Source organism: Vombatus ursinus, unplaced genomic scaffold (genome assembly GCF_900497805.2).
Source record: "Vombatus ursinus unplaced genomic scaffold, bare-nosed wombat genome assembly UNPS02014863.1, whole genome shotgun sequence".
NCBI lineage: Eukaryota > Metazoa > Chordata > Mammalia > Diprotodontia > Vombatidae > Vombatus > Vombatus ursinus.
In genome coordinates, this window is record NW_020954641.1 from 1311869 (window position 1) to 1333952 (window position 22084).

A 22084-nucleotide genomic window follows, 5' to 3' on the forward strand; every position below is an offset into this window, starting at 1 on the left:
CTGCATAAGATGCTTGTTTTTGGTTTTAGAGCAATACTTTTTCTGTTGAAGAAAAAAAAAAAGGTCCACCAATGTCTATACCTTTTAGGGTTGTTAGCACAAATAAGTGTACTTCGTCAAAGACTTTTTCTCATCTATAGAGATAATTGGGTTTTTTTTAATATTTTGTTTTTAATATGGTTAATTGTGTTGGTTATTATTCTAATTTTAAGCCATCCTTGCTTTCCTAGTACAAATCCAACTTGGTCATGATAAATGACTTCTTGGATGAATTTTATAGTCTGTTTGGCAGTATTTTATTGAAAATTTTTGAACTAATTTCATTAATGATATTGGTCTATAGTTCTCCTTCACTTTTCCTTTCTTGCTTTAGGTATTAAGACTAAATTTGTTTCATAAAACAAATCTGGTCTGATATTTTCTTTCTCAATTTTTGAGACTAATTTGTGTAGTATGTGTATTAATTTTTCTTTAAAATTTCGATAGAATTCACCTGTGAATTTATCAAAACCAGGAGTTTCCCCTTTCTCCTTTGGTAGTTTCTTTGCTAAGAAATTTTATTTCCTTTTCTAAGATTGGGTTATTTAATATCTGTTTTACCTTCTCTTTGGATATTTTACATTTTTAAGGTAATCCTATTTCTTTTGTGTTCTCAATTTTGCTATCTTATAACTATATATCATAGGTTTGGATTATTTTTATTTCTTCTAATTTTGTTATGATTTTACCTTGTTTATTTGCTTTTTCATTGATTTTATTTTCCATCCTTCTTTTTAATCAAATTTGGTAAAGGTTAATCAATTTGATTGGTATTTTCACAGAACTAGATTTTAGTTTAATTCATCATTTTAATGTTTTTGGTGTCCATTTACTGGTTTCTCCTGTAATTTCAATATCTCCACTTTTATGCTTATTTTCGGTTTATTTGTTGGGAGTCACCTCCAGTTGTCCTGATCTATACCTTGCCACTGCACCCAGATGGCTCCAGAGGAGAAAGTGAGACTGGTGACTTAGCACATTCCTCCCTCACTTAAATCCATTTCACTTGCTAGGCATGGCATCAGCTTTCTGTGTCATGGTCCTCTTCAGAAACAAAGAACTACAACAGGTTTATTTGTTAATATTCTAATTTTAAAATGCTTATCCAGTTCATTAATTCTCTTTTTCTATTCTATAAATGCATGTTTATAGCAATATATTTCCCTGAGAATTTCTTTACTTGAATAGCATTAATTTCTTAATTGTCAAATATAATAGCCTTGTCTCAGTTCTCATACTCCTTAATTTATCTGCTACATATGACACTATTGACATCCATCTCCTCCTGGAAAGTCTCTCTTCTTTGTGTTTTCATAACATTATTCTTTATTCATTCTTGTTAAACAACTTTGACTGTTCATTTTTTTTATTTTATTTGCTGAGTTAATCATCCATATGCACACTTAACTGTGAATGTTTCTCCAATGTTTTGTCCTAGACCCCCTTCTCTCCCCCCACTACACTCTCTCACTTGGCAATGTCATTCACTCTCATGGGTTTCAACTGTCATATCTATGTTGATAGTTGACTCAAAAATTTAAATATCCAGTCTCTGCCTTGATCAGGCCTCCATCTCCAACTGACTAATGAATATTTTAAACTAGATATCCTAGAGACATTTCAAGTACACTAAGTCTAAAACTTAATTCATTATTTCTCCAAGCTAAGTGGCACAGTGGATAGGACACTGGACATGGAGTCAGGAAGATGTGAGTTCAAATCTGGCCTCAGATACTTACTAGATGTGCGATCATGGTGAAGTCATTCAACCTCTATTTGCCTCAGTTTCCTCTACTGTAAAATGGGAATAATAGTGCCTACCTCACAGGGTTGTTGTAAGGATCAAATGATATAATATTATAAAGTGTTTAGCTCAGTACCTGTCACATAATAGGTTCTATATAAATGATTATTCCCTTCCTTTTCCTCTCCTTAACTTCTATTCCCTTCCCTACTAAGCTAACTCCTCATCCAATGTTTGCTAATCCTGTCAAAGGCAGAAAGTAGACAATACTATCCTTCAAGTCTACCATGTTTATTACATCATCTTTAACTCCTCATTATCCCTCACCTCACCACATATTTGACAAATATTGTCATTTCAACTTCCACAACTGGTCCATTTTCTCTACTCTCACCATTATTACTTTGGTTCAGGCTTTCATTATCTCTTACCTAAATTATTCCAACAATATCCTAACTGGTTTTGCTTTCTCAAATCTCTTCCCATGCCATTTCATCCTTTATACTAATGCCAAAGTGACTTTTAGTAAGTACTTTAAATGTATCTACTCAGCTATCTCCAATAGTTTTGACTCTTGGTTAAAATATAAATTTCCCCTGTTCAACTTTTAACTTCCTTCACAACTTAGCTCTAACCCATCTTTCCAGTCACACTGGACATTATTCATTCTCCCATACACTATACTGTTGCCAAACTGGCCTTCTCCTGTTCTTCATACACAACATTCTAGCTGCTCACAATTGCTAGTGTCCTCCCTCTAAATTTCCTTGTATTTAACTACTTTGCATCTACTCACTTAATATTTATTGTGTATTTATTCATATGTGTACTTGCCTTTATAATTAGAATACAAATTCCTTATGATTTGGGATTTTTAAAATCATTATACTTATATCCACAGAACTTAATGTAGTTCTTGGCACATAATAGGTTCTTAATAAATGCTTTTAAATTTATTTTTAACAGCTTGCCTCTCTTCTTCTGAGAACTGGATTTTTATTACCTTTGACCATTTATGCATTGGCGAATTAATGTTTATCTTATAAATTAAAATTGGTTCCCAACAGACTTTGAACATTAGACCTTTATCAAAGAAATGTACTGCAAATATTTTTCCCCCAATTTCATTTCCAATTTTAGCTACATTGATTTTGTTTGTGGACAAAGTTTTATCATTTTATGTTATCAAAATAGTACATTTCATTAGTTCATAGTTTTTATTTTTTTCTTTCCTTATTTTTATGCCTTTAATTTCTTTCTTGTCTTATTGCCTTCTATCCTAGGTTTTATTAAGAACTCTTCCTCTTTCTGTAGCTATGGAAGGTATTTCTTTCCCTTCTAGAAATATTTTACAATGTGACATTTTGTATTTAGATTAAAACTCATTCTTATGGAACTTTATGCATACATAACACTTTACTTATAATAGCATTGTAAGTATTTACTTATACTATATGTAGTACACGTATTATTATTCTCAGTTTTTACAACAGGAAATAGATCCAGCACAGTAAGTGTTATTAAGCTGCAAATCAGGGATGCTGCTACAGATCCCTCTCTCCATACTTCTCTTTCTTGTCATGGGACTTTTTCCAGCTCAGAGAAAACTTCCTTGATACCTTGCCTTCTTGGTGATTTCCTCTCAGTGACCATGATTTTAGGAAGGGCATCAGTCTAAAATGACTCTCCAGATTTCTTTTCCTCTTTTTTCTCCTTGCCTGTGATTGTCTTCCCACATTAGAACATGGGTTCCTTGAAGGAAGATACCATATCGTTGTGCTTATTTGAAACCCAAGCACTTCCCACAGTGCCTGACACAGTGTTAAGCTTAATAAATGCTTTACCTGTTTCTCTCCTGACTGTAAGGCCAGTCATCATTCTACTTTACCATACTGCTCCTTTAGAGAGCTGATTACATTTTTCCTTTCTACTAACAGAGTCAAGGATAATTTACCCTCAACTAAACACAAATGATAATCAAAAGTAAAAGAAATAGTCTTAGAAAAAAATCCCCCTGAAAGGCTTAAATGGAACTTGAAAAATCCCAATATCTAGAATTTGAGAAACTCCCACAAAGTGAAAGATGTATCTATGTGCAACTTAGATTCTTAAAAACCTTAAACAGTCATTGATCAGTAATCTAATTAAGCTTTTACATTTTGCTATTGAATTAATTGCCCTTAGATTTCTAGTTATTTTATCACACAGAAGCTAAAGTTTAATTGTTTGTGACAATGATGTAGATATTTTTATTGTACTTCCCCTCTGACTCAAGTGTACCACTATTTATAGAAATCACTACCTTCTGACATAATCTACTCCATTATTGAACAGCTGTACTTGTTAGGATGGCCTTTCTTAGAGATAGTCATGAGGCATAGCACATATAATGATGAACTTACAGCTAAGATGACCAGAATTAAATTCCTACCTCAGACATTGAATAGCGTTGTGACCTTGAGCAAGCTACAAACCCTCTCCCAGCTCCAATTTAATCATACATAAAATTAGTATAATAATGGTACCCAATAGGGATGCTGTGAGGATCAAATGAGAAAGCACATGTAAAGTACTTTTCAAACCTTAAAGTTTCATATATATGCTAGTTGTTATTGCAGTGAACATCAATATATCTCTCTGCAATTTGTTCTTTCTGAGTTCTCTCTGAGGCTAAGTAAACTCTCTTTTGCACATAACAATTTTTTTTCACGTGGTTAAAAATGACTCATTTTTCAGAATATTTTCTTTTTCATGCTTAACATCCCTAGACCTTAATATATAAAGCCAGGACTAGGGTTTTCTAAGTTTTAGTACAATATATATTTTGGGTAGAGGTAAAAGAATGGGGTGGGAGGATTGACAGCATGCTATACTACCCACATTATAAATGTGTTGTTTGGAAGGTGCTTTGTACACTCAAAGGGGATTTGATTCTTGTCATGTTGAATTAAAGGTGATGGTGAGACATCTAGGAGAAGATATCCTAAAGAAAGTTGGAGATCTATTTCTGAAAAGAGTGAGAAGTTGCATAAGAAATCCAATATAGCTAAGATCAGGGGGAAAAAAACAGAAAAAAATCTTTGCAGTAATTTTTTTGGGATAAAGATCTTATTTCCTATTGGGGTGGAGCTAAGAAGACTGATTAAAAGCAGTGACTTCCTTGAGCTCTCCCCTAAACCCCTCCAAATACCTGTAAAAATTACTCTAAACAAATTCTTGAGCAGCAGAACCCACAAAAAGACAGAGTGAAACAAATTTCCAGCCCAACAAAGCCTGGATGGTTGATAGGAAAGGTCTGTTGCACCGGGCTGGGAGAGAAGCACAGTGTGGGCCACACAGGCCAAGACCGGGCCCCAACAAACCTGGAGGAGGCCTCAGGGGACTGAATCACTGGCAATTGTGGTGGTTTCCAGACTTCTCAATCCACAAAAGTCAAAGACAACTTAGAAGGGCACTGGAAAAGGTCTGTCAGACCTGGGTGGGAGAGGAGCATGGTCTAGCCCCAGTCCTAGCACAGCCCGAGGGTGGTGGTAGCAGTGGCTATGCTTCTGGAGCTCTCAGCCCACAGTTGTTGGGGGGGTTTCAAGTGGATGATCAGAGTGGTACTGCAAGGATCTCTTTGCTGGTGCTGAGGCAGAATTCTCTCTCTTTGCTCTTGCTTGGATCTGGGTGGCAGTCCTGGGGCAAGGAGAAGCGCTGATGTGGCAGAGCTTGCTACAGTGGGTGGAAAAGAAATTCTCCTCACATTTCCAAGGCAGAAAAGAGTGTTTGTGGTCACTCATAGACCAGAGCACAGGCCAGGAAAGGAGTAAACATCTTGCCTTTGATCATACCACCTTGGAAGAACTGAAAGTTTACAGGTCCCTAGAAGTATCTCTGAAAACACCTGCCTAAAACCCCTGAAATTTGGGACAGTACACCCTCCACAATGGAAGCCGAGCCCTACCTTAACAAAGTGTTTAAAAAAGATCTTATTTCTACAATAAATAAGGAACTGATTCAATTTATAAGACCAAAAGTCATTCTACAATAGATTAATGAGAGTTATCAGAGGAAGAAATCCAAATGTTAATGTCCATATAAAATATTTTAAATCACTAATAATCATATTGGTACAAATTAGGGGAAATTTGAGGTTCTATCCCATACTTACTAGACTAACAAAAATTTAAATAAAGAGGAAAATTACAAGTTTTGATGGGACTATTGGAAAACAGCCACACTATTGAACTATTGGTAGAGTTGTAAATTAATTGGTTTAGGCATTCTATAAAAGAATTTGGAACCCTACTCAGAAAGTTATCAAATTGTGTATACCCTTTGATCAAGTTATGTGATTATTAAGCCTATATCCCCAAAGGAGATCAAATAAAGCATAAATAGATCTACATAGGCAGAAATATTTACAGCAGCTTTTCTTCATTGTAGCCAAACATTGAAAACTAAGGGGATATCCTCCTTTGGTGAATGGCTAAACAAAATGTGATATTTCAAAGTAATGGGATATTATTATACCATAAGGAATAATGAAATAGGCACTTTCAGAGCTGATGCAGAGAAAAAGTGAGCAGAACAAGAAGGAAAATTCATACAATGATAGAGGGGGAAACAATTTAGAAAGATTTTATGAACTCTTTTTGATTCTTGTCCATAAATCTTAAGTCCTAAAGATTGAAGATGAAACATGCCACTTACCTTCTTCTAGAGAGATGCAGAGAAAGATACAATTTTTCACAAATGGCCAATGTGGAATTTTTTTTTTTGCCAGACTATGTAGCTATCTATTGAAGGTTTTTGGGGAAGAGTTTGTTCTTTTTTTATTATTATTATTTCTTCAATTGGTAGTGAGGAGAATGGAAGGTAGATATCTTTTTCAAGAGAGGTTATTCTGGGTTGGAATGAATGAATCCATGAAATAAATACCAATAGACTATGTTGGAAGTCCCAAAGATGCTTCCTGTTCTAAAGAACTATTGTGGAAAGAATGGTCAATTTAGACTCAGAGGACCTAAATTCAAAGTTCAATTTTTATTCTGATTGTGTGACTCTTTGGATGTAATTTAACCTCCCCCTTCTTAGTTTCCTTGTCTGTAAAATGAGGGCATTGACTTTGATGGCCTCATATCCTGTTCAGCAATTAAATTATGATCTTGTGATATTCTGTCAGACAGTCTTTTGAATTCTTGAAGTTAGCAACCATATTCATAAGATCATAGATTTGGACCAAGAAAGGACTTACGTGCTATCTTTTCCAAGCTAAATAATTTTTTTAACTGATGTTCTTGTGGGCTGAGTTTCAACCCACCCACCTCTACTCCACTTTTGGTCACTCTTCTATGGAGTCATTCCGTCTTGTCTACATGGTTCACAAAACATAACATCTAGAGCAGAACAAAATACTTAGAATATGTTCTGATCAAAGCAGAGAAAAGCAGGTCCACTAGTTCCCTCATGCTATATATTCTACAAATATTAATGAAGCCTAAATTCAAATTAGCTTTCTTTGGAGACTGCATACCATTGAAAAAAAGCTGAGTTTGTCATCAATGAAACCCTCAGGTCTTTTTCACATAAATTACTATTTAGTGCATTGGTTGGAGAGAACAATGGCATTATTACAATTTGGTTTTATGTGCCTAACAAAAGACCTGTGTCTACATGGTACATCATGGTACATCATTAAATCAGCATCATTGCTCTCATTTAACATACCTCCCTCCTATACCTAATGGTCACTGCTTAGTCCTTTCTCCTTAATTCCTTCATAAAAAACTGTTGAATAAAAATTTTTATGGAAGCTTAAAGAGGATTTAACCACTGAGTGTGATGTTGTAATTAATGAACTCTAACCACTGTTAAAATCATATGTTCCAGGAGCCCATGATTCAACTGCTTGTAGTTGATTATATCAGATATCTCTAAGGTCTCTTTCAAATCTTGAAGTCCATGATTCTGAGAATTATTGGAGCAGAAGCCACAGCATTTTTATTACTGAATAATATATTTTATTGATGACTTTTGTTTTCATGTAACTCATTTATATTGTGTTTTTTTTTATTAACAAAGAAATACAATTTAGGAAAACAACCAATATCTTAACCATGTCTGACAACGTATACAATTTTCTAACCTCATAGTCCCCTTCTCTGCTAAACTGAAGGAAGTGTATTTCATTATTTGTTTTCTGTGACCATCATTGGTTTTTCAGCCACCCAGAGTTGGGTTCCCTCTTAGGGATCTTTTCATTTATCCTATTACAGTCATTGTGCATATTATTTTTTTCTTGTTCATAAGGTCATTGATTTATTGGTCTTCTTATTTAACTATTTATTAGTTTATATAAATATTCCCATGTTTCTCAAAACTTTTTAGTGAATAACTCTTGAAAAAAGAAAGAATGCCTTAAGAGCCTAGTTAGTGAAAACAGTAAGCCAATATGTCAAGGACAGTGCTGGCTTCAGGGCATACCAGAACTGGCTCTCATTTAGCTTTGTTTCAATATTTAATTGAGGTAGCAGGGTACTCTTTTCCAAGGGCATCCTTTGTAAATGCCTATGTTTTTATGGGGTTCTGGGTGTGAAATGGGTTTTAAACATGGCATTGCAGTCAGGAATGTTCCTTCCTAACTGTGAAAGCATTTTCATAAAATAAGCTTTATTGCAGGTTGGAGAAAAAGGGGGTGGGAAGGTGGAGTTGTTTTGAAGTAATAACAATTTTTCAAAATTTGGGTGGAGGATATTTTCCAATATATAGCACCACAGTGCCTAGGTTATTCACTCTGTCTTTCTCCTACAGAGAGTGTCACTGAAAGCATCACTTCCTAGAGAAGGTACAAGCCAGCTCCATGATGAAGACAGCAATTGTATGCATACTCTTCTCCTTGGTGCTGGGTGCCATCTTTGCAGGTAAGATGGTTGGAATGGATAATATCCAATGTCCTGTCCAATTCTTGGAAACCATGTGTGCTACTATGGTATAGGAGTCAGGAGGATTGACTTGAGCTCTGGCTCTTACAGTTAATAGATGTATGGACAAAGCACTTAGTCTCTGTCCCACACTTTCCTCCTTTATAAAAGAAGGAAAGTAAACTTAATGGTTTCTGTTATCCCTTCCATCTTTAAGATTACATAATTCTGATGATCTGTAATTTTATGGTCAAGATTGGTATAAGCTATAGAAAGCTTACTATCTAGTATCTAATATCATTTAGAGAAAATTTTGATGGTTAAATTGTAATATGAATATGATTTTACCTGTGCAGGGAAATCCCAAAGTGGAAATTCCTTTTACACATGGAGATCAGCAAGTTTTGTTTTGCTTGCTTTTCAATTTGCAGTCTTAGAGTATTGCCTGGGGGCACTGAGAGGTTAAGTGATTAATGTAAGATTAAAAAGACAGCATGTGCCAAAGGCAGGGCTTGATCTCAGGTTCTTCTGATGCTGAAGCCTGCTCTCTATCCACTATGCAAAATGTCCTATCATTTTCATCACCATTCCCAATTATAACTTGAGAGGCAACATGGTATAATGGGCAAGCTTCAATGTTAAAGAGACCTGGATTCAAGTCCCCACCTCTCACACATATTAACTACATTAACCAAGTCAGTACTCCCAGGCAACTTTAAGACTAAACTACAAATGACTAATGCAGAAATATGTGTAATATAATTGTACATGTATAGTCTATATCAGATTGCAAGCCATCTTGGGGAGAGAGGAAGGGTGGGCTGGGGGAAAATTCAGAATTAAGAAACTTATAAAAGTGAATGTTGAAAACTAAAAGTTAATTTAAAATAAAAATAAAAAGACCTAGTTACAGATGATTTGTCAATATGTTCCAGTATAGGAAGTTTTCAAACTGGGATTTCCCTATATTGCTAAAACCCCAAAGAGTAAATCCTACATTTTTGTAGGATCTTATTTATAGAATGTATTAGAAACATTTAGATTGGATTTTGAGTTCCCTTAAGAACACAGACTGTCTTTCACCTTTATTTGTCCCTAGCACTTAGAACAGTGCCTGGTACATAGCAGGCACTTAATAATTGCTTATTGACTGACTAAATGACTGACTCAAAATAGCAAATCAATGCTTTCTCAAAGAAACACGTAGACCCATGGCATATCATAGTCAAAGATATGTTGAACTGTAGTAGTAATACTCACATGTCTATAGCAATTGACTGTTTATAAACCATTTCCCTTGCAGAAAAACAAAACAAAACTTAAAAAAAAAAGTAAATTGTGAGATAGGCAGTGACATTTTTTTTATCAACTTTTAACAAACTTGGAAAGTGAGGGACAGAGAAGTGAATATGCTCATATAGTCAGAAAACAGAAGAACTTGTATTGAATATTTGGCCATTATTTTCAAGTCCTAGGTTCTTTCCACTGCAGACTACTATTATTTAAATGATTTTTTGTATTCATTATCTCATTTTATCTTCCCATCATACTGTGAAGTATTCAGTGTAAATCATTGGTAAGTTGTAGTAGAAGAGATGGTAAAGGGCCTTGCGATCATGTCATGTTAAGACTGGTTGGAGGTGCCTGGAATGTTTAGCTGGGAGGAGATGGGGGGGTAGAGAAGAATAGTATAACTGTGTTCAAGTATTTGAAAAGCTGTCATGTGAGAAGAATTAGATTTCTTCTGTTTAGCCTGTGGGAGAACCAGGAGTAACTAGTGAAACTTACTTTGAGGCAAAGTTAGATTTAATTCTAGGAAAAATGTCCTAAGAATAGAGTAGCCTAAAAGGGAAACGAGCTGTCTTGAGATGTGGGTGTGAGAGGAGGTCCTGCTCCCTAGAACTCTTCAAGCAGAAGCTGAATAACTACTTGTCAGGTGTGTTGTTATGGAAGGTATGGTTTGTACAAAATGGCCACTGAAGTTACCTCCAACTTCCATATTCTTTGATATTAAGTATTATCATCACTTTGCAGATGAAAAAAAAAAAACCTGAGATCCAGAAAGAGAGGAAATGACTTATAGAATCAGAAAACAATGGATCTAAAATCTGAACCCAGGCCTTCTAATGCCAAGTATAGTGCTCAAACCAGAGAACCATAGATTAATGTAACTGGAAGAACCCTTGAGAAATCAACTATTCAAACATCTGAATTTTACAAATGGGAACATTGGGACTCTTAAAGAATTGATTGTCCAACCGTCATTTGGGAAATCAAAGGCAATCAGGACAAGAACTCGGGTCTTAGAAGGGAAAGGACTCTAAAAGAGTGCTGTTTTTAGTTAGAATGCTACATTTTCAGAAGTGGGAGGGATGTCAATGGTCACCTAATACAATTCTTATCTAAAATCAATTTATTAAATATAGGCTCCCTGTATTTGAATCTTGACTCTTCTATTTACTCCAAGTGTGACTTCTAAGATCCCTTCCACTTCTAAAGTCTTATGAATAAGATTAGACATGCCACTCCTCTGCCCTCAGGCAGGCAAGGACTCACATCTCTTTGAAAGATCTAGTCATATATGCCACTTTACTAGCTGGTCTACTAAGCCAATGGCAAGAAGAGGGAGAAGAAGAAGCATTTATTTTTGTGTAAGTTTTTAACTTAAAACCCCTGTATTAAATTATTTTCCCAAAGCTTTATGACTTTAAAAAGGAAGATTCATTGATCTAAACACAGACAAAGAACCTTTTTTACAGAATCACAAAGCTGGAAAGCAGTTTAATAAAAGGCTAGTTCAAACACCTCATAGGAGTGAAGCTACTCTCTCAAGTTCACAGAGCTAACGAGAGACAAGGCAAGACTTGAACCTACTAGGTCTTTTGACAAAGTTCAGCTCTCTCTCTCTCTCTCTCTCTTTCTCATCACAACTACCCTCAAATTTCCGTTATTTCTACTTCAGTTGTCCAAAATCTAGATATGTTTTATACATCGGCAAATGTAAAAATAAAATTAATTTAGTTTAATTAAAAAAAGAAATGCAATAAAATCTAAGAGGTAATAAAATAGATAAAAGGCAATGTAAGCCGAGCATTTAGACTAAGTATCCCTTCCTGATCCTTGAACCCTATCTGAACTCAAACATGATTTGGTCTTGAATATGTTGAGTTAAAGCTGCTGGTAGGATAGAGAGGTGAAAATATCTTATAGAAAGTTGAAAATGTGGATCTGAAGACAGTGAGGACAGTTGGGGCTGGAATGAATGGATCCAACAAAGAAGGCCATGTATAATGGTTGCTGTGGAGGCACTTCCTGCTAACATGTGTTATAGTGGGAAGAACACTGGATTTGAACTCAGAGGACCTGAATTCAGATACCATCTCTGTTACTTTGTGATATTGAGGAAGTCATTTAAACTTTCTGTTCTCAGTTTCCTCATCTGTAAATAAGAAAGCATATAGCTCCAGATCTTTGATCTTAGAAGGTTTCTTAGATCCCTAAAATTATGATATTCTGATTCTGTGAGATTAGTCAGTCAACAAGCATGTAAGTGCCTACTATGTACCTGGCATTGTGCTAAAAGCTGGTCAGTAGTGTAGGCTAGGTAATTGAGGAAGAACATTGAGGAACTACTGCTGTAACAGGTGGGAGGTCTAAAGAGAGACAGAGGAAGAAAAAACAGGAATTTAGGGGGAAAAAACTCACAATAGCTCAATGTTAACAAACACAACTGAGAATCAAGTTTCTAGAGGGAACTTGAGTTACTATTATAGTTAATTAGTGAGGAGACAGTAAGATTAAATATTCCAAAAGATAGTTTCAACCTAACTTTTGCATCTATGCTTTATCTTCAGATGCTGCTAGCCAAGTGGGGAAGGCAGGTGGAGCCAATAAAAATCAGAAGCCAAGTATCTCTAACCAGAAGGTGAGACCAGGGGCTACCGCTGATCAAGAAGAGGAGAAAAATATGCCTAAATCTCCTGCTGGCAGCACACTGGAGATCCAAGTGAGTACCACTGGTTTTTATTTGTTTGTTTCATTGATGTCACTAAATGAAACACCCAATCAGGATCTGGCAGGGAGAGGAAAAAAATTCTTAAAATACAGATATGAAAAAACTCAGACTAAAATAGCTTTAGAAGGGAGAAGACCTTTGAGATTGAGTCCAAATCTCTATTTAATAAATGAATCTCTAATATAATATAGAATATTGAAACTGGAAGGAACCATAGAATATAGAATAAAGGATTTCAGAATTGGAATAGTTCTTAGAATATAACTTGGCAAACCCAACTTGGTGGCACACTTCTATGATCCTTACTACTAGGGGAAGTTGAAGCTAGTAAATCACTTAAGTTCAAGGGTTCTGTGCTACAGTAGGGCAAAAACAAGTTGGGTGTTCATACTGAGGCCTGAACTAATGTGGTGAGCCCCTTCTGTCTTAGGAGGAATGAATCTCCAGGAGTCAGGTTAATCAAGCTGCATGAGGAAGGTCGAATGGCCCAGGTTGGAAGAAAAACAGCAAGTTAAGGCTCCCATACCAATCAGTATTGAGAACAGGCTTTCTGAGCTGGTAAGATCCAGTCTAAAAGAAGACTCACCAGTAGAGCTGGAAGAACACTTACAGATGATCTATTACAAGACTCTCCTTTTGCACTAGAGGAAACTGAAACAGTCCTAAGAAGATGAAATTTCCAAACTCAATTGAGGCACTATGTTTGCCAACTTGTCTGTGACTGCCTCTTTCCCAACCTTTTGACTATTTAAACATAGTTCTGAAATGGCTATTCTAGATTGGCCTCATCATACTTCTCTTTTCAGAATGAGAACAAGAAGCCATCAGAGGACCAGGGCAACTGTCTAGCACTCTTTGACCCTATCTGTGGCTCTGATGGAAAAACTTATAACAACATGTGTTTGTTTGAAGAAGCAAATAAGTAAGTACAGATTGATTCCTTCTGGGAGGTGAACTGTTGATCCTTTAACTATCAGAATAGACAAGGACCCTTAGCTCCAGAATTGGAGTCTCACAATTTCAGAATGGTCCTAGTGAGAAAGACTTGACCTTGGAGAACTAAACAGAAAAAATAGGTGGCTACATCCAAGACTTTTCAGTAACTCCAGACCTGTGATTCCATGAGTTGTATTGAACTCTAAAGATGGAAATGTCTTCCACCAAGGGACATCAGTAACTTTACCTTAGAGAGTAACTTGGAGACACTGAGTTTAGCAACCTATCTCTGGTTACCGAGCCATTATCTGACAAAGGCAGAATTTGAACCCACATCTTACTGACTTCAAGACCAACCCTCTAGACATTACGCTATATTGCCTTTTAATTAACAATAGCCTACATTTCTATAGTGATTTAGAGTTTACATAAAAGCATTCTATATAATACCCATTGTGAGTTAGGTTGTGCAAGTACACCCACCCCTATTTTACAGAAGGGAAAGCTGAGGCTCAGATAGATTAAGTGACTTGCCCAAGGGCATACTCTTAGTATGTGGCTGAGCCATACACTGAATTCAAGTCTTGTGACTCCAATGTCAGGTCTCTCTGTACTAAATTACACATAAATATCAATTAAGCACTTACTATGTAGCTGGCACCTTCCTAAGTATTAGGGCTATTGAAAAAAAGGCAAAAAGTTTCTGTGTCCTATAGTCTGCTGGGAAAATGTCACAGTAGCTAGAGTCATGCCCACCCCATGGATAAACTAAGGTTCATGGGAGCCTGACACTAGTACATGGAAATACATATATATTGTCATTTATACTATTAACCATTGTCATCATCATTGCCTTTATTCTTTTAGGAAAAGTAATGGAAAACTAAGTCTGAAACACAAAGGAAACTGCTAACCCCCTGAGGTGGCCAACTATTGGATGAACCATTATCTACACTTTCCTAGAGTCTTCTTTTGTGCTCAGATTGAGGGGTTTGGGAACTTCCCTGATTTCAATTGTCAATAAAGTCAGCTCTACACTGGCCTCTAGTCTTTTCTTTACTGGGAACTTCTGAACTTGGAAAAACCATGTAGAACCAATTTGTAATTCAAACATCTAAATCTGAGCTTCTACAAAGGCACTAGCCCTTCCAGAAGCCTCTCAATGTAAAAGTTACTTACTGTGATTAATCAATGAATCTAGGAACTCAATGCTCCCTCTCCATTCCTTCTAGTGTGAATATCATAACCTACCCATGGCATCTTAACTGCTGTAATTCTTAGTCATTTCCTCTTAGAAATGCTCCATAGATTATCCACTCAACTTGCTGGTAGCCTTCTTCTAGGACCTAGAGTCTAGTTCTTCTGGAATCAACATATTTGAATTCAAATTCAGCTCTTCTATTTATTATTTATGTGACATTAGGCAAGTCATTTAAACTCTCTAGGACTCAGTTCCACAACTGTAATGAGGGGTTGGACTGGAAAGTTTGGGGGATGGCTTCTAACTCTAAATCTATGAATTTATCAAAATTTTACACATACTAGTGCAGAATTGAAGTCATTTATCTTTTATCCCATGTTCTAAATACACGATCAATCTGCTTACCCCATCCTCAGTTCCCCAGCAACCTAGATAACCTTAAATTGTTGAAAACAGAAGATAGGATATCAAAACTGGAGGGGATCTAGAATACATAATGTTCAAGTAAATGTGGAGAGCATTGAATCCAACCTTTCATTTACAAAAGACAAAATTGAGGTGTCACATGATCATTTAATGGCAGATCTGAGAATAGGACCAATTTCTCCTGTTCTGCAAGGCAGTATTCATTTCACTGTACTAGACTGCTTCCTTCTCACTCTAGAAAAATGTAAAGGAAACTGATTGTCTGCTACACTCTCAAAACCAGAACCTCTTCTATACATAAACACTACAAGGAGGTAGTGTGGCACAGCAGAAAAACTTGTATAGTAGAAAGGTCATTGAATTTAGAATCGGGGACCTTTGTTTAAATCCTGGTGCTGTCATTCATTATGTCACACTGGCAAGTCATTTAACCTGTTGGGACTACAACTTCCTCATCTACAGAAAAATAGGGTTGCACTAGATGACCTCCAAGGGGTCTTACAGCTCTTAATCTGTGATCTTGCCACATCCTTCTTTGGAATGTTTGTGTGCATCTATGTTTTAGGGGAATGGAGAAGAATAGACCCATGGTCCTCTCTTTCAAAATTCATGGCTCTTTTCAATATACTGTAACTATGTGATCATTTGTAAACTCTCTCTAGGGCCAAAAAATTAGAAGAAAGGAGGCACCTTTCAATCATTCAACAACTAAATCTTATTAAATGACCCATACTTGTTCCAGGCCATGACAATCCTTAGACCAGAACAGAGAATCTAGTTGTATTTGCAGGTCAGGAATTTAAGATTTAATGACTAAGTAAGGATACACAAGCCCTATGATGAAAGGTTAATAGCATTGAATAAGAGGAATCACTTCAATAATAGGAAGCAGCATGTTTTAGTTGTAGGAGTAGAGAATTAAGTTGAAAGAGATCAAAGTTTAAGCCCTTTCTCTAAAACTTACTAGGTATGTGACCTTAGCCAAGTCCTTTGCCTTTCACCCTGTCATTCCTCAAAAGTGTTTTGCTACTGACTACCCCTCCCCCAATCTGCCCACCCTTCTATCAGCCCCTCTTCTCTTATCCCATTTCTCTCCTAATTTGGCATAAGTAGGAGGTGTGCAATGGAGAACTATACTGTAGTTATTGTTTCTACTCATGGTCTAAGAAGTAGTTGGTGCTATCCAGGGCATATTGTTCTATGACTGTGGAAGGTCTACATGATGATTTTGGACATATGGGTCAAGAAAGGACCTTAAAGCTAATAAGAAACAGATTTTATGGGCATAAGATGTTTTTGAAAGTCTCTAAGAGATTGGAGTTCATCATGTGCAAAGAAAAGCACTGATTACTCATGTTGTTTACTTGGAGAACACAAGTTTTAAATAAAATGAGACAATAGTTTATCTATTTTTAAAAATAAAACCAGTTCCTTGTTTATGAGGCAGAGTTAAGTGACTTACCCAGGGTCACACAGCTAGTAAGTGTCAAGTGTCTGAGGCCGAATTTGAACTCAGGTCCTCCTGACTAGGATTTCTATTTTGATATCGAATTGGGGATTTAAATGTATTTTGAATATGTCTGTATTGTCTTTTTATATCCAGAAAGAGACAGTAAGAAGATATCATATAAAGTGGTGATGATAGACTACTTTACTCAGGATGCCCAAGCATATCAAACAAGGGACCAGGAAGCCTCCAGAGTTGTCAAAGGATTCTGGAAAGAAAGTATTTCTCAATTTACGGTCTTCCTGCTAGGATTCATTTAGACCAAAGTAGAGATTTTGGCAGTACAATGTTCAAAGAAATATTTACTCTTGATGGCATTAAAAAAACCTAGAAAAATATGCTATTGTTCTCAAGGGGATTCACAGCCTGAATCTTTTAGGTTTTTTAAAATTTAATTTAATTTTCAGTTCTAAATTTTCTTCTCCTTTAACCCTTCTCCCAATCATTGAGAAGGCAAGAAATACAATATCCATTATACATATAAAGTCATATAAAACATATTTTCACATTAGCCATAATCTAAAAAAGAAATAATGAAAGAAAAAAAAGAGAAAGAAAACAAAAAAGAAAAAAAATATGTATGTATATATATGTTTCAATCTGTACTCTGAGTCCATTAGATCTCTTTCTGGAGATGGATAGCATTTTTCTTCATAAGTCCCTTGGAAATGTGGTGAAACATTGTATTGATCAATTACTAAGTCTTTCACAATTGTTTATCTTTGCAATGTTGTGTTTACTGTGTACGTTGTTCTCCTAGTTCTGCTCACTTAGCTTTGTGTCACTTCATGTAAGTTCTCCCAAGTTTTGCTGAAACTATTTCCTTCATCATTTCATATAGCATAATATTTTACTATCACAATCACATACCATAACTTGTTTAGCCATTCCCCAATTGATGACCATTCCTTTAGTTTTCTTTATTTCTTTTTTTTTTGCCACCCTAGAAAAAGCCGCCATGAATATTTTTTGTACATATAGATTCATTTACTTTTCTTTGCTATCTCTGGATTATAGACCTAGTAGTTCTGTTGCTGCATTAAAAAAGTATGCACAGCTTTGTAGCTTTTGGGGCATAGTTCTAAATTGTTCTCCAAAATGGTTGGGCTAGTTCACAACTCTACCAACAATGCACTAGTGTACATATTTTCCCATATCCCTTCCAATATTTGTCATTTTCGTGTTCTGTCATCTTAGCCAATCTGATGGATGGGAGGTAATACTTCAGAGTTGTTTTAATTTGCATTTCTATAATTACTTGTAATTTAGACCATTTGCTTTATATGATTGATGATAGCTTTGATTTATTGCTCTTAAAACTTTCTGTTTATATCCTTTAACCATTTTCCCATTGGGATATAGCATTTATTTTTCATAAATTTTGTTTAGATTTCTATATATTTGAGGAATGAGACCTTTATCAGAGAAATGTGCTGCAAAGATTCTACTCCCACCCAGTTTACTACTTTTCTTCTAATTTTGGCTTCATTTGTTTTATTTGTGCAAAACATTCTAATTTTTTTTAATCCAAATTATCCTTTTTGCCTCCTAGGAACCTCTATAACTCTTTCTTTGTTATGAATTCTTCCTCTATCTTTAGATTTGACAGGTAATTTTCCTCTCATGCTCCTATAATTTGCTTACTACATCACCTTTTATGTTTAAATCATGTACTCATTTTGAGCTTATCTTGGTATACAGTGTGAGATGTTGGTCTATGCCTAGTTTCTACCAGACCACTTTCTAGTTTTCCCAGTAGTTTTTGTCAAAGAGTAAGTTCTTGACCCAATAGTTGAGATGTTTTAGTGTTACTATGTTCATTTGCTTCTAGATATTGTGTATCTAAGTTATTCCATTGATCAAACGCTATGATTTCATTTTAAATTTATTATCCAGTACCAAATTGTTTTGATGTTTACAACTTTGTAGTATAATTTGAGGTTTGGTGCTACTAGGCTACTTTTCACATTGTTTTTCATTGATTTTCTTGATATTCTTGACCTTTCGTTCCTCCAGATGAATTCTGTTATTATTTTTTCTTGTGCTAGAAAATAATTCTTTGTTAATTTATTTAATATGACACTGAATAAGTAAATTAATTTAGGTAGTACTGTCATTTTTATTATATTGGCTCAGCCAACCCAAGATCTATTAACATTTTTCTAGCTATTTAGATCTGTCTTTATTTGTGTCAAAAGTGTTTTACTATGCCCAAAGGGCTATAAAAATGTGCATACCCTTTGACCCAGCAATAGTACTTCTAGGGTTATATCCCAGAGATATCATAGAAATGGGAAAAGGACCCACATGTACAAAAATATTTATAGCAGCTCTTTTGTGGTGGCAAAGAATTGGAAATTGAGAGGATGTCCATCAATTGGGGAATGGCTGAACAAGTTGTCACATATGAATGTAATGGAATACTATTGTGCTATAAGACATGATGAACGGGCTGACTTCAGAAAATCTTGGAAAGACTTGTATGGTCTGATGCTGAGTGAAGTGAGCAGGACCAGGAGAACATTGTACATAGTAACAGCTATGCTGTGGGATGACTAATATTGATAGACTTAGCCCTTCTCAGCAACACAAGGATCTAAGACATCATGATAGAAAATGCTATCCACAAAGAAGAAAGAACTATGGAGTTTGAATGCAGATCGAAGGATACTATTGCTATTTTTTTTCTTCTGTTGTGTTTTGTTTCCTCTTTCTGGTGGTTCCTCCTATTGGTTCTAATTCTTACTTACAACATCACTAATTTGAAAATATGTTTAATAGGAATGTATATGTACAGCCTATATTAAAGTGCGCACTGTATTGGGGAGGGAGGGGGAGAAAAATTTAAGACTCAAAAGCCTATGGAAGTGATTGTTGATAATTCAAAATAAATTAATTTAAAAAGTGTTTTAATGATACACACACACACACACACATCTTAGAAGATAGGCTCCCAAGAATTTTATGCTGTATAGTTATTTTAAATAGAATTTCTCTATCTCTTCTTATTGTATTTTATTGGTAATACATGGAAATGCTGATAAATTGTGTAGGTTTACTTAATATTTTGCTAATGTTGTTATTTGTTTTTTAGTTCACTCTCTACTGTTAATTTAAATACACTAGCATATCAATTGCAAATACACACATATATATATATAATTTTTATGCCCAAAGGGCTATAAAACTGTGCATACCTTTTGATCCAGATAGGTTTATATTCCAAAGACATCAGAAAGGGGTGGGGAGAGCTTACTTGTACAAAAATATTTATAGCAGCTCTTTCTGTGGTGGCTAAAGATTGGACATTAAAAGGATGCCCATCAACTGGGGAATAGTTGAACAAGCTGTAGTATATTATTGTAATGGAATATTGTTGTGCTATAAGAAATTACAAGCAGAATAATTTTAGAAAAGCCGGGAAAGACTTACATGAACTGATGTAAAGTGAAGTGAGCAGAAACAGGAGAACATCTTTCAAGGTAGCAACGATATTATATGATGAAGAACTGTGAATAACTTTTCTCAGCAAGACAATGATCCAAGACAATCCCAACAGACTAATGATGAAGCATACAATCTGCCTCTAGAGGAGATGATATTATCTGAATACTGACTGAAGCATGCTATTTTCATTCTTTTCTTTCATTCTGTTTATTTTATTTTATTATTTATTTATATGTTCATTATTAGTCCTTACAAAATGACTAATATGGAAATGTTTTACATGATTGCACATGTATAACCTATATCTGATTGCTTATCATCTCAGGCATGGGAAAGGGGATAGAGGGAAGGAAAGATAAAATGTGGAACTCAGAACTTAAACAAAAAAAAAAACAAATGTTAAAACTTATTTTAGCATGTAATTGGGGAAAATTATATATGTATATGTATATATATATATATTAAAGTTATAGTTTTGTCATTGCCTATGCTTATTCCTTTAATTTCTTTTGCTTATGTTACTGTTGAAGCTAGCACTTCTAGTACAATAGTGAATAATAATGATGATGGGCAGGGGGGAGGGGCAGGGCCAAGATGGCAGAATACATGGAGTACTCCCAGACAACTCAGTGCCCGGAGATAGTAAGGAAACTGAATGCTAGAACACAGGGAAACCCTGTGCTAGCAAAAAGCACAGAACTGGAAATTATTTGACAACTCCATTGCCTATTACCCAGTCTGGGTTGCAGTTCCAGAGCAATGAGGAGGGCTTGTGGTCTTAAGGGAAAAGTTGCCTACCTGGGTATGGGTTCCAGTCCCAGTGTAAAGAGGAATTGTGGTCATGAGGGAGCATGACCATTACCTGTGTAAGTAAGAGAGAATAGACCAGGAAAGCAGTGGCTACATTTCTTCTATTATCATTCCACCTTAGAATCATCAAAAACATACCAGACTCCAGAACTAGCTATCCAAATATCAGGGCATAAAAGCATGAATCTCAGGAGAATCACTTCCCACCCCTAAATGTGTGCATGCACGCACGCACACACACACACACACACACACACACACACACACACACACGATAAGCAGAAGCCAACTCTAATATAAACTCCAAAGTCAATAGTGCAGAAAAATGAGCAAATAACAACAACAACAACAACAACAAAAAGAGCCTTACCATAAAAATCTACTATGGTAACATGGGAGTTGCAGACAAAATCAGAAGAAGACAATGACTTGAAAACATCCATAAGAAAAGATTAAAGGAAAAATGCTTATTGGAAGCAATAAAAACCAAGAACTCCTAGAAGAGGCAAAGAAAGATATTTTTGAAAGAGTGATAAATGATTTCAAAATCAAATAAGAACAGTAGAGGGAAAATTGGAAAAGGAAATAAGAACAATGCAAGAAAGTAATGAAAATGTGTAACCTATATCAGACTGCTTTCTGTCTTGTGCAGGTAGAAGTATAGAGAAGGAGAGAGAAAAATTTAAAACTCAAAATCATATAAAATTGATGTTGAAAATTGTATTTAATGGCAGAGTCAAGATGGTGGAAAAAAGGCATTGACTTGCCAGAGATCTCTTCCAAACCCTCTGAACTCCTTTAAATAATGCCCTAAAACAAATTCTGGAGCAGCAAAATCCACAAAGGAAGGGGGTGAAAGAATTTTCCACCCTAAGACAACTTAGAAGTTCAGCAGAAAAGCTCTATTGCACCAGGGTGAGAGTGGAGTAGTCCAGTACACATTGTACCAGCACAAACTGGGACCCAGCAAACCAGGTACCAGCATTGGGAAGGACTGAATTAGCAGTGGCAGCTGCTACTTCTGGAGCTCTCAGCCCACAGACAGTAAGGAGTT

General features: G+C 35.6%; 1 protein-coding gene across 1 annotated transcript; it reads left to right on the forward strand.

Annotated features, from left to right (window-relative positions):
- The first annotated feature begins 8624 nt into the window (after positions 1–8624).
- On the forward strand, positions 8625–14583 carry LOC114027662 (serine protease inhibitor Kazal-type 12-like). Its single transcript, XM_027841731.1, has 4 exons — positions 8625–8688; positions 12543–12694; positions 13510–13625; positions 14507–14583. Exons 1-4 carry the CDS (start codon positions 8628–8630, stop codon positions 14550–14552), a joined length of 375 nt encoding a protein of 124 aa, XP_027697532.1. The 5' UTR covers positions 8625–8627; the 3' UTR covers positions 14553–14583.
- The last annotated feature ends 7501 nt before the right edge of the window (positions 14584–22084 follow it).

Excerpts from the sequence above, each read along its gene's own strand:
- LOC114027662 (XM_027841731.1), top strand. The coding sequence starts at position 8,628 with ATGATGAAGACAGCAATTGTATGCATACTCTTCTCCTTGGTGCTGGGT. Across the intron at positions 8,689-12,542 it reads GCTGGGTGCCATCTTTGCAG|ATGCTGCTAGCCAAGTGGGG; the intron begins GTAAGATGGTTG and ends CTTTATCTTCAG. Across the intron at positions 13,626-14,506 it reads TTGTTTGAAGAAGCAAATAA|GAAAAGTAATGGAAAACTAA; the intron begins GTAAGTACAGAT and ends TTATTCTTTTAG.